This window comes from Lucilia sericata, unplaced genomic scaffold (assembly GCF_015586225.1).
Source record: "Lucilia sericata isolate MDLA Ls3-8-SP2 unplaced genomic scaffold, ASM1558622v1 Contig000024F_arrow, whole genome shotgun sequence".
NCBI lineage: Eukaryota > Metazoa > Arthropoda > Insecta > Diptera > Calliphoridae > Lucilia > Lucilia sericata.
The window spans coordinates 200,144-215,563 of record NW_023994062.1 but is presented as its reverse complement, the minus strand read 5'-3'; the positions used below and the strand labels follow the sequence as shown (position 1 = coordinate 215,563).

Here is a 15,420-nt window from a genome sequence, read left to right as displayed (position 1 = left end):
TAAAATTTTTTCATAAGCAATATATTTCGCAGCAACTTGCTAACATATTTAAAATACCCACATATATTTTATATTGCTTGCCTATAATGTCAAAATATATTTCTACACAAATTATTCGTAGTAAAAAATATTCATGCCATGCAGGCAAAAATGTACGAACTTGAAAGGTGCCCAAGCAGAGCATATATGTGACGATGAGCTCAAATAAAACGATATTATTTAATATAGGAAATTATCTAAAATTTTACATTTTATGTTGGAATTGAAAGATTATAAAATGTGAGGAATGTATGCAAAAATAACCAAATATTAATTAGAAAATTATTGAAAACGTCTGTAGCTATGTTTGTATAAATGTTTAATGTACATATATTAAATTAATGTTTAATTTGTATGTGGAGTATTAAAATGTATTTATTTGTATTGATTGTAAAAGTTAATATACATAATTAGAAAAATTTATATAATTAGAAAATATATGTGAAGATGCAAAAAATACAATTAAGTTTTTACATGAAATGACAATTATATACATATACAATTATGTATGTATGTGCATTAGACTGACCGGATCTTAAATGGGGAGAAAAAAATGTCGGAATCTTGTTTGTCTTAACCCCACTAAATGATTCCCCTTTCCAGATATTGAGATGGCCGAAATTTGAGCTCGATTAAAAGACGTTAAACGTGCCGCTCGTCGCTCAAAGTTTGAAAAAATCCAAATTTTTGACGGTAAATAACAGAAACACGGTTAGTACCTCTAAACAAAGCTAATATTGCACTTCATAATTTATATTATGTACATAATTCTTGTTACTTTAAGTCAAACAGAGTTACAACAGATTCTGTCTCCAAAAACGTGACCTAGTGGCAGTAGGAGCATACTTCGTATATTTTGATATTATGTGATAAATTTTGCTATTAGGTAAATATTTTACATATTATTGTTACAGAATCATAATGTACATAGATTTAGTATTTCAAAAAGATTTAAAACAGAAAAATGTGAATGTTATTAGAAATTCCCCAGGCCATTAACGTGTCTCAGATCACTTGACTAGGAAATGCTTAAAAAAATTTAACTTATTTTGGAAAATATTCTAATAAATCTATTTTATTACATAAAATATATCTATATTTACTCGAATATAAGTTCTTGTCCTTAAAAGATATCATGAACCTGTTCTTAGTTACGATAAAAAAAATAATTTTTACACGGCAGTCTCAAAACTCCAAATTTTAAAATTTTTGAAATATCACCAGGGTTTTTATGGTCAATAGATTAAGGAATAAAACAGTGAAAAAATAGGTCAATACCTCTTATAGTTAAGCTGTACCAGCGATTTGAATTCTGTGAATTTCGTCACGTGGCACGTCGCCCACATGAAATTTCAACATAAAAAGTAGCCTATAGTTCCTTCCAGACATACAGGAAGAAACTGTGAAAATTTCAGGAAAATCGGTCCAGCCGTTTAGCAGTCTATAAAGCACAAACAAACAAACAAACATACATACATACAAACACACTTTCATTTTTATATATATAGATTCTTTACTGTTATACATTTTAAACAAAATGTTTACAGAATATTATCTCTCAGATAATATAAAATATGTCCCTGAAGTTATATATAAATCATGAAATCCTAAGGCGTAAAATTTGGAGATCAAAGGTCAAACATAGCAATATTTGGGAATTCTCATTAAAACATGTCGAAATATTATTTGTTTGTTTGCTATATTAACTAAAATTACAAGAATTTATAATATATGATTAAATATTTTAAATAAGAACAACAAAAAATTAACCATTTAAAGCTCTTGGGTCCAATATATTCCCAAAGTTCAATAAATCAATTTTAATAACTCTCTATATAATTTTAAAAAATAAAGGGTTAATTTTATTTCTTGTTGTTGTTGTTATTTTAAATATCGGACCATATAATATAAATTCCTGTAATTTTAGAAAATATAGCAAACAAATAAATAATATTTCGACATATTTTAATGAGAATTTCCAAATATTGCTAAATTTGACCTTTGACCTCCAAATTTTACGCCTTAGGATTTCCCGATTTATATATAACTTCAGTTACATATTTTATATTATTTGAGAGATAATATTCCGTAAATATTTTGTTTAAAATGTATAACAGTAAAGAATCTATATATATAAAAATGAAAGTGTGTTTGTATGTATGTATGTATGTATGTATGTATGTATGTATGTATGTATGTATGTATGTATGTATGTATGTATGTATGTATGTATGTATGTATGTATGTATGTATGTATGTATGTATGTATGTATGTATGTATGTATGTATGTATGTATGTATGTATGTATGTATGTATGTATGTATGTATGTATGTATGTATGTATGTATGTATGTATGTATGTATGTATGTATGTATGTATGTATGTATGTATGTATGTATGTATGTATGTATGTATGTTTGTTTGTTTGTTTGTGCTTTATAGACTGCTAAACGGCTGGACCGATTTTCCTGAAATTTTCACAGTTTCTTCCTGTATGTCTGGAAGGAACTATAGGCTACTTTTTATGTTGAAATTTCATGTGGGCGACGTGCCACGCCCATATTAAGAAAATATTAAATTAGTATATCTGAGATAATATAATAGTTAGAGTCTTCAAATTTTGTCGGAGCAACTTTAGTACCAATATAATTATTTAAGACAAAAAGTGGGCGGATTAACATTAGGGGGCGTGGCACCTCCCATATAAATTAAATACAAAAATTCGTTTATCTTGGAAACTATTATAGTTAGAATATTAAAAATTTGCACGAGAAACTTTAGCATCCATGTAAACATTTTGGGAAATAATTTGGCGGACTATCCATGAGGGGAGCAGCACCTCCCATATTAATAAAATACAAAAATTGGTTTATCTGGGAAACTAATAAAACTAAATTCTTCAAATTTTGCACTAAGAACTTAAATATTCATCTGAACATTTTGGAGAAAAAAGAGCGGACTTTCGTCATGGGGGGGCTTGGAGCCCCCATATAAATTAAATAGGAAAATTATTATATCTGAGAAACTATTAGAGCTAGAATCTTCAAATTTTAATTGAACAACTTTGACATTCATGTGAACATTCAGAGAATAACGGGCGGACTTTCAATGGGGGACTTGGAACCTCACATATGAATTAAATACAAAATTTCGCTTATCTGGGAAACTAATAGAACAAGATTATTCAAATATTGCAAGAAGAACTTTATTATACATATGAACATTTTGGAGAAAAAAAGGGCGGACTTTCATCTGGGGGCTGTGAGTTCCCATATGAATTAAATAGAAAAATTCGTATATCTGAGAAACTATTAGAGCTAGAATCTTCAAATTCTACATGAAGATCTTTGACATTAATGTGAACATTTAGAGAATAACGGGCGGACTTTCAATGGGATCTTGGCACCCCCTATATGAATTAAATACAAAATTTATATCTGGGAAAATATTAGATTTTTTTTTAATTTGTCATCGATTACATTAAAATCTTAATTAACGTTCGGAAAAATGCATCTCTGGAAAACATTACAGTTAGAATCTTCAAAATTATTAAGAAGATTTTTTATTTATATTGCTTTTAGGGTAGCAAAGCACACTGGGTATAGCTAGTTAGAACATATTTTCGAAAATATTACAAACAAGTAAGAAATTATAGTCGGGCGAGGCCGACCATATAATACCCTACACCTGTTACAAAAATGAAATGTGATTTTGTTTTCATAATAAAGCACTTAAGTTGAATTGCACCTTGACTTGAATTATACTTAAGCCATTTATTGTTGAATAAAATTGTGGACATTTAAGTCAAATTTTGAAGGGGGATTTGTATAGGGGCTATGGTCATATGAGACCCTATGATTATAAAATTCATGAGAGTCATCAAGGCTAGTACAGAACTTGGTTTTGCAGCTTTTTGTCGAGATGCGAGTATATTAAACATAATTATAAATTTGAAATCCCTATTTGTCGGGTTCAGTTGTATGGGGTCTAGGTGAAATAATGGACCGATGTTAACCATTTTCAGTAGGCTTCGTCTCCGGTACCATAGAAGATCATCTGCCAAATTTCATTGAATTATCTTCAAAATTGCGACCTGTAGTTTGATTAAAATGTTTACAAGCCCTATTCGGGGGTTCAGTTGTATGGGGGCTAGGTGAGAAAATGGACCGATATTAACCATTTTCAATAGGCTTCGTCCCTGGAAAAATAGAAGATCATGTGCCAAATTTCATTGGACTATCTTCATAATTGCGACCTGTAGTTTGATTACAAGGTTTACATGGACGGACAAACGGACGGACGGACATAGCTAAATCGACTCAGAAAATGATTCTAAGCCGATTGGTATACTTTAAGGTGGGTATAGGACCAATATTATTGTGCGTTACAAACATCAGCACAAATCCAATATACCCTCCCCACTAAAGTGGTGTAGGGTATAAAAATTAGTTTTTCGCGAAATTCACAGAATTCAAATCGCAGGTACAGTTTAACTATAAGAAATATTGACCTAATTATACCCTACACCACTTTAGTGGGGAGGGTATATTGGGTTTGTGCTGATGTTTGTAACGCACAATAATATTGGTCCTATACCCACCTTAAAGTATACCAATCGGCTCAGAATCATTTTCTGAGTCGATTTAGCTATGTCCGTCCGTCTGTCCGTCCGTCTGTCCGTCCGTCTGTCCGTCCGTCCGTCCGTCCATGTAAACCTTGTAATCAAACTACAGGTCGCAGTTTTGAAGATAATTCAATGAAATTTGGTACATGATCTTCTATTGTCCCAGTGACAAAGCCTATTGAAAATGGTTAAGATCGGTCCATTATTTCACCTAGCCCCCATACAACTGAACCCCCCAATAGGGCTTGTAATCCTTGTAATCAAACTACAGGTCGCAATTTTAAAGATAATTCAATGAAATTTGGTACATGATCTTTTATTGTCCCAGGGACGAAGCCTATTGAAAATGGTTAACATCGGTCCATTATTTCACCTAGCCCCCATACAACAGAACCCCTCGAATAGGGCTTTTAAAACTTGTAATCAAACTACAGGTCGCAATTTTTAAGATAATTCAATGAAATTTGGTACATGATCTTTTATTGTCCCAGGGACGAAGCCTATTGAAAATGGTTAACATCGGTCCATTATTTCACCTAGCCCCCATTCAACTGAATCCCTCGAATAGGGCTTTTAAACTTTGTAATCACACTACAGGTCGAAATTTTGGAGATAATTCAATGAAATTTGACACATGCTCGTTTATGGTACCGTAGACAAAGTCTATTGAAAATGGTTAACATCGGTCCATTATTTCACCTAGCCTCCATACGACTGAACCCCCCGAATAGGGCTTTTAAAACTTTTAATCAAACTACAGGTCGCAATTTTGGAGATAATTCAATGAAATTTGTCACAAATGGCACGACAAAAAGCTGCAATAACCAAGTTGTATACTAGACTTGATGACCCCCACGAATTCCATAATAATAGGTTCTCATATGACCCTAGCCCCATGAAAAGCCCCCATCAACATTTCACTTAAATGTCCACAATTTTATTCAACAATAAACAGCTTAACAAATAACGGCAATTTTGGAGATAATTCAATGAAATTTGGCACAAATGGCACGACAAAAAGCTGCAATAACCAAGTTGTATACTAGACTTGATGACCCCCACGAATTCCATAATAATAGGTTCTCATATGACCCTAGCCCCTACGAAAAGCCCCCATCAAAATTTCACTTAAATGTCCACAATTTTATTCAACAATAAACGGCTTAAGTATGTATATCTAAGGCAAGGTACAATTCAACTTAAATGCTTTATTATGGCAAATAAATCACATAATATTTTTGACAAAGGTGTAGGGTATTATATGGTCGGCCACGCCCGACTATAATTTCTTACTTGTTTTTTCACTGTTTTATTCCCTAATCTATTGAACATACCCTGGTGATATTTCAAAATTTGATATTAAAATTTGTTTAACAAAGATTTTAAAAAACTGAAAATGGAGTTTTGAAACTGCCGTGTAAAAAATTATTTTTTTGATCATAGCTGAGAACAGGTTCACGATATCTTTTAAGGACAAAAAATTACATTCGAGTAAATATATATATATTTTATATAATAAAATAGATTTATTAGAATATTTTCCAAAATAAGTTAAATTTTTTTAAGCATTTCCTAGTCAAGTGATCTGAGACACGTTAAAGACCTGGAGAATTTTTAATAACATTCACATTTTTCAACCAATTTTTCTTTTTTACATCTTTTTGAAATACTAAATCTATGTACATTATGATTCTTTAACCATAATATGTAAAATATTTACATATTTCGTTTGTTTGTTTGTTCGTCAATCACGCCTAAACGGCTAGACCCATTTTCTTAAAATTTGGAACATAGGTACACTGAAAAAAATCCATGCCTAATATATACGAAAAATGTCGTACATTGTACGAATAGTTCGTTGTTTCGCACCACGAAATTCTTTCGTAATATATACGAAATTGTACGAAATATTTTAGTATAATGCAAAATAATCTTGGAAAAATTAATTTACATAAATTGAAAAAAGTGAATTATGAATAAATATGGTAAAATTTAAGAAATATTAATTTATGCAAACATTTTTGTTCATTTTAAAATAATTTTTCTAATCTTAGTTCAAAATTATTCTCCACACGAATTTTTAATTTTTTTATGAAAATAATTCGTGAATAATATTATACTTTTTCTTAAATTTTATAAAAATTTTGTAGTTTTATTTAATGATAATATAATTAATGCCATTTTGTTTAATTTCGCTAAAATTTAAGAAAAAAATATTACGAAAGGTTTTCGTACTTTCGTAAAAATAGAAAAGGGTTTTATTAAATAATATTTCGTATTATACACGAAATGTTTGTAAATATTACGAAAATAGAAGTTACGATTTTTTTTCGTAAAGTTGAGCATGGATTATTTTCAGTGTAGTTCATTGGAGGGTGTTATAGGCTATATCGTTTTTCAAAACTTGGACTAGAAGGGCGCAAAAATTACCCCCTTTTTGGGTGAAAAGCGGTCAAAATTAGTACTTTTAGGCATAAATACCAATTATTGTCTTTGCTTAAGCCAAAATATATTCCATTAAGCTTTTTAAAGTATCAGAAATATGACAAAAGGGGAAAAAGCGGGCAAAATTAGTACTTTTGTGCTTTAAGACTAATTTTTATCTGTTCTATATCAACTGCGCTTTTTATAGTATCAGAAATATGCATATTTTGGAAGCCCACCCAATTGGGGCAAAAACGGATAAAAAAAGGAATTCTATGTTTGCAAAGCATCTATCCAGTGGGTAAAAAAGGGAATTTTTTACTTTCTTTTAATAAATGTCCTATCTGACTTTAATTTTAAATATCGCTGTATGAAATCCTAATCCTAAAAACCTTATTCCTAATATATAATATAAATCTCTTTGTAAGTCTGTTCGTTTGTTTGTTAATTTGTTTGTTTTTTCGTCAATCACGCCTAAACGGCTGGACCGATTTTCTAAAAATTTGTAACAAAGTTAGATCTATACTTGGCGAGCATTATAGACAAAAAGGGGGAAAATGGGTGAAAACCGGCAAAATAAGTAATTTTGATAGTAATGTAATGAGTTTTTGCAAAACATCATTAAAGAGGAAAAGGGAGGAAGAAAGGGGAGATACATGATTTTTATAATAAATATTCTACAGGACTCATATTTTCAACATCAATTTCTGAAATGATACAAAATTTATTAAACAAAATACATAAACTTGGGTAATTCAATGGAGAAAAACGAACTGTGTTGGTACCTTTTATAAATATTGTTCAATTTTAATGAAATTTCATTTGTAGCTTTATAAGATCACAAAAAAATTATAGTGAATTTATTCATAAAGAGACCTTTAGCATTTTTTCAAACATGAGGAAGAAAGGGAAAGGGGAGAATACTTAAGTATAATGTTATGAAACCACTTAAAACCCCGGGCAACGCCGGGTAGAAAAATCTAGTCTGAACATAAATTTAATCCGATGTTAATACCATTTGATGTTTTTGAGTACAAGACTAAACTTCGCAGTGTTGCCATACAAAACAACAGAAAACGTTGTTTGTTATCAAAACAATGCATGTTTTTTAAAAAAGAAGAAGACAATTTAAATTTAATATGAAAATTAATGAAAACTTAAATTTAAAACAAAAAAAAATTATTTTGAAGTGCCCGTAATTTATACTAATCAATAAATAGAACATTTTAATGTTTATTTTTATAAAAATTTTATTATTTTTTTTTGCATCAGCTGTTTACACATTTTAATTTTTTGCTCAAGTTTAAACCATCTCCATTGGGCGCTTAAACTTGCAAACAAAATTAACTAATTGAGTACTCAAAAACAACTTTCGAGGATTAATTTTAATTTAATCGCTAATCTTTCACCTAAAGATTGGCCCTTAAAGTAACAAGAATTATGTATATAATATAAATTTTTAAGTACAATATTAGCTTTGTTTTGAGGTACTAAGCGTGTTTCTACTATTTACCGTTTTGAAGTTATAGCTTCATATCTTTTTGGCCAAAAATTTTGATTTTTTCAAACTTTGAGCGACGAGCGGCAAGTGTTAACGTTTATTAATCAAATTTCGGCTATCTCAATATCTGGAAAGGGGAATCATTTTGTGGGGTTAAGACGAACAAGATTCCAACATCGACTTTTTGCAGTCACTCTAATGTGCATACATATTTCCTAGAGCCCTGCATGAGTGACTTAAATAATAAATTAAAACATTTGATTTTTTTCAAACACTGTGTTTGACTCACTCATTGTTTTATGAATGAAATGAATAGTATATTTAAAAATAATGAGTGTTAGACAATACTCAGTTCAAACGATACAAGTAATGAGAGTATTTGTGTGATTCAATTCAAGTTCTATACAGTGAGTGAATCGAGTGAAAGCAAAAAAAAAAAATCAGGTTCGACAAATTAACAGATTTTTCGAATATTACTTCGAATATTCGAATTTAATTTCGAATAGTCGAAGATAATATAGTAGCGTCATCATCTGTACTTAACACTCCCAAATTTCAGCCAATTTGGTCCACGGAAACTGGTTTTATCAGCTTTAAATTTTTTCGAACATGAGATCGAATTTTCGAAAAATTTTTTTTTTAGTTTTTTGGACTCAAAGAATAATTTAAAAGCATAAAAATTTTTTCGAACATAACTTCGAATTTTCGAACTTAATTTCGAATATTCGAACATAATATTATGTTCTCATCAATTGTACTCAAGACTACCAAATTTCAGCGAATTCGGGCTACGGGAACTAGTTTTAACAGCATTCAAAATTTTCACCATTTATTCAAGAAAAAGTTTGAATCGATTCATTCGATTCAAACAATCTATTTTGTATTGTTTTAACACAAACAAATTGTTTACTCACTCGATTTGAATGTAGTTGCACATTCACTTGATAGTACTCACAACGTTTGAGAATAACAAAACTTTGTAAATACTATTCTAAACAAATAATGAGTTGAGTGCAAGACAATGAGTCACTCATTGTGTGTAGCAAATAGAGTTACTCATGCAGGGCTCTAATATTTCCTGTAAAAATCTAGATCGTTTTTTCTAAACAACCACTTTTTAATGCAACTTACTAATTTTTTTGTTCTCCTGATACAATCAACACGAATAAATTAAAATTTTACATTTAATATCCACAAAAAATAATTAATTACCTACTCACAAATATAATTGTCATTTCATGTAAAAACTTAATTGTATTTTTTGCATCTTCACATATATTTTCTAATTATATAAATTTTTTTCTTTTACAATCAATACAAATAAATACATTTTAATACTCCACATACAAATTAAACATTAATTTGATATATGTACATTAAACATTTATACAAACATAGCTACAGACGTTTTATAATTAATATTTGGTTATTTTTGCATACATTCCTCACATTTTATAATCAATCAATTCCAACATATCGTTTTATTTAGTATTTTCGTCGTCACATACATATATGCTCTGCTTGCGCACATTTCAAGTTCGTACATTTTTGCCTACATGGCTTGAATATTTTTTACTACGAATAATTTGTGTAGGAAAATATTTTGATATTATAGGCAAGCAATATCCCAGCTAGCATTTGGAAGATTGTTGGATGATTAATAAGTAAACTGAGTCATTTTTGACTCCTTTTGATGACCTAAAAGTGATTAATAAGTTGAGCGCTTAAAAAATGACTCGAAAATGATCCCGATATATGATTGAAAACTGAATATTTGAAAAAAATAACAAAATGTATAGCAATCATAAATTTATCATCTTGGTGTTTAAAATATGATTATTTTTAAAAATTTATTTTGTGGTCATATTTCTAACAGTTGGAAGATCTAAAATTGTTCCTTATGTAATTGTTTTTGTATGTAATGAAATAGCAACACTTACACTTAAAAATGACTCAAAAACGATTCAAAAATGAGTCGAAACTGATTAGAAATGGGGCTCAGAAAATACTCTTTTGGAAGAGTTAGCAAAACATTTTGTGTGGCCTAAAATGAGTTGATATAATTCTCATTTCGTTTATAAAATTAAATGTATAAGTATTTGAATTTGTGTGATATTTATAAAGTCGATTTTCTGTCAAGGAAATTGAAATTATATTATGCTTTAATTATAATAATTTTCTGTGTTTAATGATCTTCTACGAAAGATAGTTGGGCGACTAATCACTAAACTAAGTCTAAATAATCCAATTAATGTTTGAAATCTGATTTATTTGAAAAACAATAACAAAATGTATACCAATCATAAATAGGTCATCCAGGTGTTTGAAATATGATTGTTTATAAATTTAGTTTGTAGTTATATTTCGCGCAATCGGAAGATCAAAAACAGTTTTCTGTTGTATTGTATTTGTCTGTAACAAACATAAAAATTACTCAGAAAATACTCAAAAATGACTATAATATGATTCGGAAATAACTCAAAACCGACCAGTTATTTGGCTCATTAATGACTCAAAAAAGATTAAAAAAATAGTCATAATTGATCAGAAGTGGGGCTCATATATGACTCATTTAGAAGAGTCGCGGGTAGTGTACCATTTTCTCCCGACGAATGTATCATTTATGATCAGAAAATGAGCGCATATATAATCATTTTAATCGTGCAGAAGAGTCATAAATGACTCGAATGTGATCAAAAATTTCAAAATTTGCTAGCTGGGATAAAATATATGTGGGTATTTTATTTATATGCATATTTTTTCTCTGAATGAATTCTATTGACAAGATTTTAATTTGTAAAATTTTGTGAAGATATCAACATTGTGACGGAAGTTATTAAAAAAAACCATTTTCCGGGAATATGTACTTTTGTATGGGAGGTATATGAAATTGTGGACCGATTCTGGCAATTTTCAGCAAAAATCAAGCTCTTGTGTAGAAACGAATGTATGATGATTTTTATGGAATCAATCAGAATGTGTACAAAATGCTTATTTTTTTAAGAGTTGTTTTAAATTTCGATTCATAACCGATTTTGCTCATTTTCAATGCCAAGCCACATAGGAATGAAGAACATTTTGGGTGAATTTGGTTAAATTTTATTGCTTCGTTTTATCGTGAGCGTGTTTTACACAAACAGACGGACATAGCTAAATCGACTCAGAATTTGATAAGGACCCAGAATATATATACTTTGTTGGGTCTCAGATGAATATTTCTTGATGTTAAACACGGAATGACAATGTTATATATGCCCTCTATCACCACTGATTGTGGTGGAGGGTATAATAAATAAATTTCACAAGGAAATATTTTTTGGTGCATATTTTCCACATTTTTAGTGCATATTTTCCCATTTTATAGTGCATTAACATGCATATTTTTCATTTTTTAGTGCATGAAAATACTAGCCTTGGTTGACAATGGATAAATTGTACTTTTTACCTTTAATATTTAAATGTTTTTGTAGATTATAATGTTACATATCGTCATATGAAATCCAAAAAGCCCTAACTCACATTAAACAAATTTTACAGGAGAAGCAAAAGACTTTATAAAGTGGAAAATAAGCCAATTTTTTTATCATTTTCTCAGTTAAGCTTAATTTGTATTAGGAAATTATTATATGAAACAAAATTTCCAGTTTTTGTGCCACTTTCCGAGATATGAAACTTACGCCTTTGAAAACTTGTTTTTTTCTGAAATCAAAAAAGGCGTAAGTTACATTAAAAAAATTATATAAGTTAATTTTTAAGAGATATTTTCCAACTTTCATAAATTATATTAAATATAAAAAAAAAAAAATTATATTAAAAATTATATAAGTTAATTTTTAAGAGATATTTTCCAACTTTCATAAATTATATTAAATATACATTTTTATATTTTTAATTCATTTTATTTTCAACTATTTATGACTAATAACAATATATAAAAAGTCATTTACAAAAAATAATGAAATTATACGAAATTCATATAATAGGAAGATACTAAAATACTACATTATGTATTATTTTATTTGGCATTTTCATGCGGTAAATTAGTATAAAAATCACGACAATCTTTTGGTATAAATGTTTTAAGATCATTAAGATGTTCCCACTTTTTTTGTGAAATGTTTAATCGTTGAGTATGTAATGGGGAAGGTTCGTTATTATGATAATTGTTGTGGAAGAACTGCATATTAAGGTGGGTCGAAAAAAAAGTTGAATCAGTCACCCCCTACGATTAAAGATATGTTAATAACATTTCCAAAAATATAAAAAATATTTTTTTGCCACGCCTAGAAATACCGCCCTTTTTGTTTTTTATATATTACGCCGCCATTTTAAGCTCGATCGTAACATATAATATATCAATATTTATGGCTTGACTGTAGCTATATTTCACACTTAGACAATTTTTTAATTCGACATCATATTCTATGCGCGACTTCTGATATCTCGGATCCTCCCCCAAAATCTAAAAATGTGGCTATACTGGAATAAAGTATATTTAATTATATGAGCTATTGGTTTTTAAAATGCTCAGTTTTATGCCTAAACAGCTATTTTACAGGTATTTAAAAATACCTGTATAGTTCTAACTACAAACAATTAATTTGCTAGGGATATGATCGAAAACTATTTTTTCAAATTAATTTACAATACACAAATTTCATTCTGTCCTTATCTTAACACAAGAATGATAATTTTATTCAGCATTTAATTTTATTAATTAATAACAAAATCACGTAGGTACATATTAACTAAACATTTTATTTTATAAAAATCTGTGCAAAATTAAAGAGTTATGCTTTATAAAAATATTTCATGTTTTTACCATACAATTACTTGCATGTTTCTTGTTTTTTTTTAACAATTTTCAAAAATGTTTATACTAATTTTTATAAAATGTAATAAATTTATTTAATGATAGATTAACTTTTCTTAAATAGTTATATATTTTTAAAGAAGTTCTTGAAATAAAAACTATTAAAAAAATAATCGGGAATGGCCGACCATATGATACCAGTTATGAATATATCTAGAATGTGATTTCTTATTTAAACAACTTCGTCCTTTGGTAAAATGAGATATTTGAGCTTATTTTCATCAAATTATTTGGAAAATTGCGACTTATAGTTTTACAAGGTTTACACGGACGGACAGTCGGACGGACATAGCTAAACCACTATATTGCTGCAGGATATACATACATAGTTAACTTTCTGCTATTTTGAAAGGATCTGAAATGGTTTGTAACTGAAAAAATGAAAAGGATTTCTGTTTTATATAGTTCATTTAAAAAATGTTCGACTGTTTTTCCTGGCAAATTAATTGTTTGTTGTGAGAACGGGTGATAAATACTTCAACATTTCCAAATATCTATAAAATAGGTGTTTATGCATAAAAGTGAGCATTTTAAAAGCTAATAGTTCATATACTTCAATGTACTTTATTCCAGTATAGCCACAATTTTAGATTTTGGGGAAGGATCCGAGATATCAGAAGTCGCGCATAGAATATCACGTCGAATTAAAAAATTTTCTAAGGGTGAAATATAGCTACAGTCAAGCTATAAATATAGTGATATCACATCTTACGATCGGACTTAAAATGGCGGCGTAATATATAAAAAACAAAAAGGGCGGTATTTCTAGCCGTGGCAAAAAATATTTTTTATATTTTTGGAAATGTTATTAACATACCTTTAATCCTAGGGGGTGACTGACACAACTTTTTTTTGTCCATAGATACCGACCCACTCTACTGCATATTCATCTTTGACATTTGTTTTAAAATAAATAGTTCCAGACGGATCATATGCTAGTGCACGAATTTGATTGACGGTTGGATCTCCAGTTTTTTTCTGCATTGGTTTCTATTGTATTAACAGATCATAAAGAGGTATGTAAGAAAGAATTTACCTGGACGAATGGAGGAGTAAATCTTAGAAAGTGTGTCGTAATTAAAAAAAAAAAAAACGAATGAGAAAGGTGATGGGTATTAAGTGGAAATGGAGACATTCGGGAATCCTTAACAAACTGAACGAATTCAGAAGGAAGGTTAATTTTTTTATTATTAATTTTTCTTTGAATACGTGAGTGAGTTGAATCGCATTCCATTTGAGTGTGTCCAACGATTAAATATTTTTGCTCTATTGTTATGTTGTTTTCTATACATAATGAAAGCAATGCGTTTGCCAGTATTATATTTCGATTTTGATAAAAACTTCCATCGGAATATATAATAATGTGGTGAATATCTGGCGACTGAATTATACATTTCTTTAGATGTTTTCTGATACATGTGGTAAAAGTTGAAGCTACAAGATTGCCTTCCGATTCGTCCCAGATATAATTATCGGAATCATGACTAATAATATCATAAATGGTGAAATTATGCACCTGTAATTTCATTTCATAATATGAAGCACTTGCATTTGTTTGGGGTAACAATTTAACAGCTTGCACATCCATACATAATAACAAACACAATTTACACTTGGTATTTTCAATATCGCTTTCTTTTTCTGCTCTCATGTCATTTATTTCTGATCTATGTTTGTTATATTTATCGTCACTTATATTTTTAGTTTCATATGAAAGTGTCACACATATCATTCCTTGGCTTAAATAAGGAAATATTTTGTTCTTTTATTGTAGACATAAAATTTGGATATGATACGGGCGAAATTTCGTCATCATTGTTATTTACACATTCTTCGCAATAGTTTGTTTGTGTATTGCCTTCGGTAAAGCTATTGAAGCTTTGGTATATTATTAAGCCAATTCTTTAAAAAGTTAAGACGTTTTTCGTATTTTTTATCGATAATCGAGGTTTTTCTT

General features: G+C 29.2%; 1 protein-coding gene across 1 annotated transcript in view; it reads right to left on the bottom strand.

Moving 5' to 3' along the window:
- Positions 1-15,114, bottom strand: part of LOC119609621 — a 231,847-nt gene extending 216,733 nt beyond the window's left edge. Inside the window, exon 1 of the mRNA XM_037964469.1 lies at positions 14,902-15,114. Within this exon, the coding sequence (XP_037820397.1) occupies positions 14,902-15,114 (213 nt within the window). The remainder of the gene's footprint in view (positions 1-14,901) is intronic.
- Positions 15,115-15,420: the final 306 nt, after the last annotated feature.